The sequence below is a fragment of the Myotis myotis genome, unplaced genomic scaffold (assembly GCF_014108235.1).
Source record: "Myotis myotis isolate mMyoMyo1 unplaced genomic scaffold, mMyoMyo1.p scaffold_m19_p_16, whole genome shotgun sequence".
Classification (NCBI taxonomy): domain Eukaryota; kingdom Metazoa; phylum Chordata; class Mammalia; order Chiroptera; family Vespertilionidae; genus Myotis; species Myotis myotis.
Genome location: NW_023416320.1, coordinates 51,704,457 through 51,714,781, shown reverse-complemented (window position 1 = coordinate 51,714,781; position 10,325 = coordinate 51,704,457). Strand labels below are relative to the sequence as shown.

Here is a 10,325-nt window from a genome sequence, read left to right as displayed (position 1 = left end):
TTCTGCTGTAGATAAGCCACCGTGTGCAGCATTGTGACTGCAGCCCAAACTGACTAGGATCTGAAATACACTATGAAACGCACAGGAAGCAAGCTGTGCTTTGTGAATGAGTTTAGATGGTAAAAACCGGCATTGTTTTACAGGTTCTAAAAAGCAACAATAAGCTTCCTATTCTGGTTTCAACTTTATACGTAATCTAATGAGCCCAAGAGTAGTATTTAACTTAAATATACTTCAGTTAGAAGCTTATTGGGATTCAGATGTCAGAAAACTTAGTTTAAAATGTTTGGTCCATGAAATTTGTTATGGAAGATATTTCTATCTCTTTTTATGATACAAGACCCTAATAAAGAAAAAATGAATTGAAAGATTCAGTTGTCCAGTGTGAATATATGAGGAGGAAGGTCTTTATATGAGTGAGGCAGTGGGAAGCATGTCTGCAGGACAGAATGGAGACCATCATAGTGAATTCAAATAACAAACTAAACAGAAATCAATCCATGCGGAAAGCCAGCTTTCTGAGCCGGTGTCTTTAATAAGTGACCAGGGTGTCCTTGAGGTTCCTTGGGATGCTCGTCCAGTGATGGTCCCACTTGCCGAAGCCTGGAACGATCCCATTGTAATGCAGACTGTCTCTCACCATCTTATCCTGGAAAGAGAGGGCAATTAAAGATCATTAACCCTGTCACCCCTAAACCTTAAAACTTATAATTCCATAAATGGCAGGAATTCCATAGAAAAACAAAAAAAGGAATATGTCTTAAAACTTGTAAAGATAGAATTTTTCACCTAAGCAAAATATATAGAAGATATGATTTATACACATTTCTATTTTTTTAAAATAAATCTTTATTGTTCAGATTATTACAGTCGTTCCCCCTTTTTCCCCCCATAGCTCCCCTCCACCCAGTTCCCCTCCCACCCTCTACCCTTACCCCCCACTGTCCTCATCCATAGGTGTACGCTTTTTGTTGCCAGGTAATACACATGGAAAATGTAGCTATTTCCATCTACGACGTGTCCCTGTGTTCGGCCTCACAGGGACTGTCTCAGCCCCACAGGGGCCATCTCAGCCGCACAGGGGCCGGCGCAGCCTCACAGGAGGCGCCGCATCCCACGTTGGGGGTAAAGGTGCGAGTCAGAAGCTTCTCTCACTGTCTCTCCTGCTGTTCCCTTGCGTATCACCAATGCTGGAAGTTTCTGAGAGCAGTCGGCAGGTGCTGGACATCATACTTTAACTGGTCAACACGAAGTTCGGCATTCTGTCTTTTGTTGGGTGGCTCCTTGCTGGACAAAATCTCCAGGCTTTCTTGCTGGCTGAATATCTGGTATGCTTGCTTGGATTTCGTTTTCTACTAAGTGCACAGACAGCTTGTCTGCCGTCTCCTGGTGTCCCATGTGAGACTGGATCTGGTGGACCTGTTTGTGCGTTTGCTGGTACAGCGGTTCCGTGTTGCTGGCCCAGCCGGTCCGGTTCTGGCTTCCTTCAAACCTGATTCAGCTTCTTCAGTGTGTCCCTTATGGGTGTGAGGAGTTGAAGTCTGCAGCTTGTTGGGTACACATTTTTATTTTTTAAAAACTTCAAAAATTCATATCTATGAATTATTTCTCAATGGAGCTAAGTTTTTTGACATTTCAGAAACAAGGATGTGAGGAGAAATTGTAACTGAATTTATAGAGCATGTTTTTCCAGTTCCATATTCAATTCAGCACTATTTGCTCTGTGTGTTTAACACTACGCTGTTTGCAAGAACCTTAAAGTGCACTTTAGGTGAGAGGGAGGCATGTGAACGACGCCTTTCATGGCAGTTCGGACGGACCCGAGCCCTGACTGTCCGCCTGTCCTGGGCGGGCCGTCCGCACAGCTGTACGACACTCTCCGGGTGGGAAGCTGGGATGTGAGGATCTCCGAGGAACGAGGGGGACACAGGGCCGCCCACATGGGATCTGTGGGGAAGCATGACGCTCAGGAAGGAACCCTGGGGAGGGCGAGGCACACACAGAAGCTCTGACCCCAGAGGGTCTGACCAGGGGCAGGAGTGGCAGGGACATCACTGTCGCAGGGAACAAATCAGCCAGCACAGTCACCAAACGTGGCCTCCAGGAACGTGACCCAGGGGAGCCAGAAAGCGTGCAGGTGGAATCCAGGACCCGTTTGGTTATTCTGAGCAATGCTGAGAAGTGATCATTTCCCCAAAATTTCTACTCTTTACTCCATCTTCCATCCTAGTGCTGAGTGTGAGCCCCTCTCCAGGCCTGTGCGGGGCCACCCATCCTCGCTGTGCACCCCGAGCGCCCAGAAAGCCAGGCCTCCCAGGCCGGAGTGAGGTCAGGTGTGCAGGTGCGCGGCCTCCCGGTCAGGAAGCACTCGTGTGTATGCCTACTGTGTGCCTCTCGTCTGAGGGCTCGCTCAGAGGCATTGCAGCGGGAGTTTGACCTTGAAATTGGCTGCGATGGAAATGTTCTCACCATGAAAACTGGCAAATGCTACGAGCGAAGGCTGTTTGTGTGGGGAGGGACAGCAGCTCATTAAACACTGACTAACACGATTGGGCAAGGCTCTGTAATGTCCATACATTTCCCAATGGGTTCTCATTCCAGTTTTTATGAATCATTTTTTGAAAGAGCTGTTCCGAGTACCTGGCACGCTCAGGCTGCCGCTGGAGAGCAGGATCAGGAAGCTCACGGTTTCTTCCGTTGCTCCTGTGTGGTGTCTACAGACAGGAAATGTGGGTGCCAGCCCCACAAGACTTTTCAACATGCCCAGGCGCCCATCTTCCGACGCAGCCACACAGGACGAGGGACTTGCGGTGCAGGTCCGTGGCGACTCTGGTGCCGGAACAGGCGTCCTGCAGGACCAGTCAGATGCCAGGCGACAGGGCTTGCCAACAACAGCCTCTGTGGCAGGTGCTTGCACAGGTGGCAGATGGTCCAGATGTTAGACCTGGACACAAGCGAGGAGCTGCAGGTCCAGGTCATGAGGCTCCCGCAATAACGCCGACAAATCTGAGTCTCTTACAACCAGCCAGGAGCTCACGAATCACTTTCTGAGTCAGTGTCTGATCACAGGAAATAATTAAAGAAACAAGAGCTTGAGTGAAGGCCCTCGAGGCCCCACGGTTTCCAGGGATTCCCCCATAAAATCGGGGTGACCTCAACAAAGTCATGGCACCTCCCTGCTGGGCCATGTCAGCGAGAAAACAGCTCCTGGCGGTATGTGCACCTTCCTGCCTTCTTTCTTCGTCGTCGCTGAGTCCCCGTGAGAGACAGGCCCGTGCCTGTCAGTCTCTCTCCCATGTGGGAATGACAGTCTCGTCATGAAACATGCAATAGCCATGATTCAGGCGAAAGTGTTTCAGACAAGAGAGAACCTTAAGACGTTCTGTAGGGCAGGCCATCTTGGCAGGAGCAAAACTCTTATAAAGTCACATGCAAAATTTTAAAACCAGATTTGATTTCTTTTAAGGGAAATTAGAAAATATGAAAATAGTATTTACTTTTTAATGTTTGTATGGCATTAAGGAGATGGCCACATTTTATTTTAGAAAGAGCTAGGATTTAAAAGGAAAATGCTATGTATTTCAACAACAGGCGTAGTCTTAGTTGTTTAGTAAGTTTTAATATTTGGAGCAAAGCAGAGCCCTGCGGGAGCTGAACCATGGTCATTGGGGGATGAATGGGGGCTGCCCAGGAGAGCAGACGCCTTCTGCAAGGATGTCTCAAGGCCATGGGAGGGGTGGACGCCTTCTGCAAGGCCTTGGGAGGGGTGGACGCCTTCTGCAAGGTGCCTCCAGGCCCTGGGAAGAGTGGACGCCTTCGGCAAGGCCCTGGGAGGGGTGGACGCCTTCTGCAAGGTGCCTCCGGGCCCTGGGAGGGGTGGACGCCTTCTGCAAGGTGCCTCCAGGCCCTGGGAGGGGTGGACGCCTTCTGCAAGGTGCCTCCAGGCCTTGGGAGGGGTGTTTGACATGGGAATCCACCCCCCCGCTCTGTTTTGCTGCTCTTTCCTGAACAGAGAGGTAAGCATTCGGGGTTCTCCCGTGTCCCCACCTGCTCCCTGGCCCGGGATAAGCACAGTCCATGGCCCCTGCAAGGGCGGCCCTGGAGGCTCAGCCCAGCCTGCCAGGAGCTCCTCGGAAAACCAATACCCTCGTCTGGTGTGTGAGAGGCATTGGAGTGGGCTTGTTTTAAAGTAAGTGTCCTGCTTAACATCTCTGCCTGCCACTCGCACTTTCCATTGGGCTGCGGCGTCTCAGACCACATCCTGCCACATCAGCCAGGACGGCAAACGGAGGGGCCCTAACGGCTGCCTGGTCATCACGCTGGGGTTTTCCTCCGGATCCTGGGACTGTATCTCAGCGGAGCCACCCTTTCCTGCTGCCCCTTTTTGTTTCTAAACACACTCACAGGCACAGGAGGAGATGGCCACAGGGTCCCGCCCTCGGCATCCTGGAGGAGGCGCTGAACTAGCCATGGAGGAGGCCGCAGGAAGGGAACAGTGAGGAGCTCCCTGGAGGCGGTCAGCCTCCCTCCTCCCCCCGCTGAGAGCCCGCAGTGGGTGCCGTCTCCATCCTCACGTCCTCTGCTCACAGGTCACAGGAGAGGGACAGGGCAGTCCGCGCCCACCACACCCCACGGCCTTGGCAGAGCTCCTTCCACTGCACAGAGCTCCCTGGACCAGAAACTGGGCAAAGACAGGTTCCGTTCACTCTGTGTGACCTGGACAAGGCGCTCCATCTGGCCAGTCCTCACCTTCCGCCTCCACAAAATAAGGAAAGCAGCCACCACAGGTAACGGGCAAAGGACGCGACACGCATAAGTGGCTGAGCACAGGCGCCTGCTTCATGCACACACTTCCCTCTCACTTTAGAGGGAAAACGTGGAGTCACCACAAACTGATTCCGCGTGTCTCCTACGAGCCAGGGCTCAGCTATGAGGAACTAAGAATCTATTTTTCAGTAGGAATGTTTTCTTTAACGTCATTTACTGGAATTACTTTGTTTTCCTTGATAGCCATGCCCTGAGAAGACTATCACCAGTTTAATTAACTCGTCCACCAGGGTCGGCGTGGTTCACGCTCCTGCACATTTTGTTGTCATATATAGTAACATACCTTGAAACTTTTCCATTCCTTTCGTAGTTCTTTTTGCAAATACTTATATCTGACATCCTCCTGCAAGAAAATGTAAGAGTAGGTGATTAAATGAACCAACAAGTATCCAGCTAGGTCGAATCCTGTACAGGGACCTAAATCACTCCCCTAATGGCCAGCACACCTGGACAGTGACCCCAGGGCGGGGGAGAGTCGCCCAGAGCTGCTTGCTGGCAGTGAGGGCGGTTCCCTTGTGCAGCAGCACAGCACATAGGCAGGCGGCTCGGGTCTCCCAGGCAAGCAGGGTCTTGAAACACAGTCCTAGGGCAGCTTTTAAGAAAAATCATCAGGTATGTAAATAATTTAGTTACACTTATACACACACAGTCTTTCCAGGTTTTCATCCATCTTAATAACAGTTCCATTTTGTAAAATAAAGAGAGATTTCTCTGGGACTGTGTCATTTAGCCGTCCATCCACTTGTTTTCTGTGTATGTCATCTGTTTGTTGTTATGTATTTAAATTCAAATTGTGAACATGATGAGTGAATACAGGTTTACCTATATGTTAAATAAATGTTTATAGATATAAAAAATTAAAACCAACAACTATCTTACTATTGTCCCCACAGCACTTTTAGTTATCCCGTGTAGAAGGGTATTTTCACACGTTAGGACAGGGTTAAACACATGGACAGAAACACAGATTGCTTATGCAGAAAAGACTGCACCACTTAGTGTTCCAACTATCCCTCTCGGAACAGGTTATAGGACCTTCCAGCCCATGTATGATCAAAACAATCAAATGATAGCGGATCTGATTTCATACATGATGACATAGGATGAGGATGTTTAAGTCATGTAATGTACAACAGCTCATTTTTCTTTTCCAATGTGGACTTTGACATCAAATAGTAAGTTTCCAGTTGTTCTATATGATTAACAATAAGTTGTTACAGTTAATAAAACAATCAAATAAACAAATTAATAGAGAGTACGTCACAAGGATTTTTTATTTTCATGGAACACCTATGAGTCACACTGCACTGGGCATCGCCAGGACCGCAGTAATTCAGCAGCACACGGGGTTCTTATCTTGTCCATCACTTATGTTTTTATTCAGATTCAGAAACATCAATGTACAGTGATTCCTGGGGGATGAACGCTGTGGAACATCACTGTGTTTTTATCGGTGGGTGTTGAGAACCATGCCTGGGAAACCACGCCTCCCTGTGTGCCGAAAACCTCAGGAAGAAACAGTGCCGCCGCTTTGCTGGCATTGCCCTCGCTCAAGGGGAGCCCGCCGAGAGCCTCACACGTGTCCCAGCCACTGGCCCGCTGCCTGCCACTCCGAATGAAACATCTTTCAACAGAACAGAAAGCAGATGTTCGACGTTAGTGTAGCCGATGTCCAGGGGACACACTGGCCACATGCAGGAGTGAAGGCCTCACCCTCCCCTCTGCGTAGGAAGTGCGTTGGAGTCCGATTTCCCTGTGGCTTCATTTGGGTTTGTAAGGGCAGCGTGTACAGTGCTCCAATCTCCACACTGTAGCCAAAACTACTTTCCTTTTGAAAGTAATTGTAATGATCCGTTCTATTTTTTTAAACCATAGCTAATTGTATTCTTTTCAAACTATCTGAATATTTAAAAGCCTAAGTGACCGTTGGACTGTTCAACTGGTAGCTATGATGTGCACTGACCACCAGGGGGCAGATACCCAATGAACAGGCATGGAAACATGGAACAGACTGATGAATGTCAGAGGGAAAGGGAGCGGGGGAGAGCAGGAAGAGATTATGAAAAGATCTCCTATGCATACTAGAGGCCCAGTGCACAGATCCATGCACAGCTGGGTTCCCTCGGCCTGGCCTGTGGGGATCAGGCTGAATCAGTGCACCAGGCCTCCAACATCCCCCGAGGGGTCCCAGATTGCAAGAGGGAACAGGCCAGGCCAGTGGACCCCAAATCTGTGCACCAGGCCTCTAATCCTTCCTATATAATAAAGAGCTAATATGCTAATTAGACCAGATAGTGGAACGACCTTCCGGAATGACCAGTGGGTGGGGTCAGAGGGGGCGCAGGGCTGCAGGGCTGCAGGGCTGCAAGGCAGCCAGGGCCTCAAGGGCTGAGGCAGCTGGGGCTGCAAAGGCCTACTCTGGCACAAATTTCGTGCATCAGGCCTCTAGTTTCTACATAAGAGAACAGAATAAAAGATAGTAACATGCAAAGGTAATTTATCTGCACCTTCACAAGAATTCCTTAAATTAACCTCTTTTGTCTGAAAATGTCAAGTTGCTTCCTCCATCATCCATTATCACCCTCCTCAGACACCAGCCTCTCGGTGTGGGCTGCAGGGACACCTGCCACCTCACAGCGGTTTCCTCCCCAGGGACCGTGAGGCGCTGGACTAGCTCACACTGTCCTGGGTGCCTAGGGTCCAGGAGACTGCAAGTGCTCCTTCACTGTGTGCTGACCAAGAGAAAGAGGGATGCAGTCTACTCATTTCCTGCCTTCCTTCGGCCTTCTTTCTTCTTTGGAGGGGAGGAGGGAAAGGGGCCACTCTCATAGTCGTGCCAAGGGACCTTGACTTTGATAGATAGGCATTAAACATCAGTCGCCTGAATTAAGGTTCCACCCTAACTAACCCATTTATTTTTAAAAATATATCTTTATTGCTTTCAGAGAGGAAGGGAGCGGGAGAGAGAAATATCCATGATGAGAAAGAATCATTGATCAGCTACCTCCTGCACACTCCACACTGCGCAACCCAGGCATGTGCTCTTGCCTGGGAGGGAATCCAACCATGACCTCCTGGTTCATAGGTCAATGCTCAACCACTGAGCAACACCAGCAGGATAGCTAATCCCTTTATAAGTGATATTTCTGCCAACATTATTTTTAATTTTAATAAAATTCCATACAATAAAGGTACTTCTTTTACATTTTCTGTCTCATGACCTTCGACAATTGTATGCACCTGTAACCATCACCCAAAACATGATAAAAAAAATTATCACCCCAGAGCCCGGCTTGTGTGGCTCAGCAGTTGAGTGTCGACCCATGAATCAGGAGGTCACAGTTGAATTCCTGCTCAGGGCACATGCCCAGGTTGCAGGCTTGATCCCCAGTAGGGGGCATGCAGGAGGCAGTCGATCAATGATTACCTCTCATCATTGATGTTCTCTCTCTCTCCCTCTACCCCCCTCTCTCTGAAATCAATAAAAATATATAAGAAATTATTCCCCAGAAAGTTCCCTCATAGCCTTTCCGTCACACCCCTTCCCAGAAACAATCACGTCCTGACTTCTATCACTGTAGCTTCTTTTTAACTAGTATTTTACTAAGTGAAATTATACAATATGTCTTTTTTTGTTTCTAGTTTTGTTCCCTTTGCATATCTGCAAGGTTCTTCGTGGAGTCCTATGTAACAGTTTGTTACTTTTTATAGCTGGGTAGTATGCTATTGAATTAACGAAGCACACGATGCTGATTCATGTTCCTGTTGATGAATATTTGTGTTTTTCAATTTTCTTAATTAAGACTTAGGCTGCTATGAACATTCTTGTAAACTATTTGTGGATTCGGTTCTTTTGACTTTGGTGGCAGATGCTGGGTCCTGGGGTAAGTGTATGTCAAACTATAGGAGACGGGCACAGGTCTCCCCAAGCCAGCGGTGCATTCTACACTGACACTCACAATAGACAGTCCTTCCAGCTGCCCCTACCCTGCCAAATGCCACCCATGACAACAAGGTCATAAAAATATTCTGTGTTTTCTTCTAGAAGATTTATGGCTCTGGGTTTTATGTTTAAGCATTGGATCTGTCTTAGCTTTTTGTGTTTTCTTTGTGTGTGTGTGTGGGGGGGGGGGCAGTGATCAATAAGCACAATGAAAAGTGTTCAATATCTTTAATCATTAAAGAAATCCAGTTTAAAGCTACAATTGGAAACAATTTCATGTACAATAAAATGGCTAAAATTTTAAAGTGAAAAAATAAAATATAACAAGATTTCCATGGAAAAAAATGAATCTCAACCCCTATCCTCACTTTCTATCAAAATAAATAATGGCAGTATCTTTTCCATTGATTTCTGGAGAGTTCAGAAGGGAGGGAGGGAGGGGAGAGAGGGAGAGGGACATTAAACCAGCACGGCTGCGGTTCGGGTCTTATTGGGGGTTGATGTGCACCAGTAAATGGACCCTTCAGTCCAGTGACAGTTTTTAAATGACCCTTAGAAGACCGGGCAAGTTTATGCTGTTAGAAATGGAGGCTGTGAGGACAATACGTTGCCTTGTTTCTTCTAGGTGCCATGGGAATGGAAATGGAGAGCTGGGTCCCTGCGAACTGGAAAAATAGAGCAAAAAGTAAGATGTGGACATGACTTCGGTTTTGTACACCTGCCCACTAGGACAGAAATGCCAAGCCACACCTCCACTCGGAACTGTGTGCCCAGGGAGCTTTCTCCAGTTTGCAAGTGTTCCTGCTGGACTTGCTCCTGTATCTCATGTCACAAGCATCAGCTGAGAGACACACACTTTTTAGATGGAGCGAATACCCACGAGAGGGATGCGGTTGGATGGGGATGGAAGAACACAAGTGTTGCGAGCAGAGCAGAAGGATACTGTGTGGGCTAGAAAACACACGGTGTCTGATAAAGATAACTAGAGGCCCGGCGCAAAAAAATTGTGCACTGGGGGGGGGGGGTCCCTCAGCCCAGCCTGTGCCCTCTCGCAGTCTGGGACCCCTCAGGGGATGTCCACCTGCTGGGTTAGGCCCACTCCCTGGGGGATCAGGCCTAAGCTGTCAGTCAGACATCCCTCTGGCAGCCCAGGAGCCCTTGGGGGATGTCCACTTGCCAGCGGGGAGCAGGCCTAAGCTGCAGTCGGACATCCTTAGCACTGCTGAGGAGGCGGGAGAGGCTCCCACCACCACCGCTGTACTGGCAGCCGTCAGCCTGGCTTGTGGCTGAGCAGTGCTCCACCTCTGGGAGTGCACTGACCACCAGGGTGCAGCTCCTGCATTGAGCATCTGGCCCCTGGTGGTCAGTGTGTGTCATAATGACCAGTTATTCCCAGTTGTTCTGCTGTTAGGGTCAATTTGCATATTACCCTTTTATTATATAGAATAGAGGCCTGGTGCATGAATGGGGGCTGGCTGGTTTGCCCTGAAGGGTGTCCCAGATCAGGGTGGGGGTCCTGCTGGGGTGCCTGTCCAGCCTGGGTGAGGGGCTGAGA

At 48.9% G+C, this 10,325-nt stretch overlaps 1 protein-coding gene and 1 long non-coding RNA gene across 2 annotated transcripts in view; one reads left to right on the top strand and one right to left on the bottom strand.

Moving 5' to 3' along the window:
• Positions 1-532: 532 nt before the first annotated feature.
• CNBD1 (cyclic nucleotide binding domain containing 1) overlaps positions 533-10,325 on the bottom strand; it is a 209,708-nt gene continuing 199,915 nt past the window's right edge. Inside the window, exons 12-13 of the mRNA XM_036337501.1 lie at positions 5,111-5,170; positions 533-649 (exon numbers count right to left, since the gene is read on the bottom strand). Coding sequence (XP_036193394.1) covers positions 533-649; positions 5,111-5,170 — 177 coding nt within the window. The remainder of the gene's footprint in view (positions 650-5,110; positions 5,171-10,325) is intronic.
• Positions 4,495-9,449, top strand: LOC118670467. Its single transcript, XR_004972339.1, has 3 exons — positions 4,495-4,787; positions 6,212-6,559; positions 9,396-9,449. It is a non-coding gene; the product is annotated as an uncharacterized LOC118670467 (long non-coding RNA).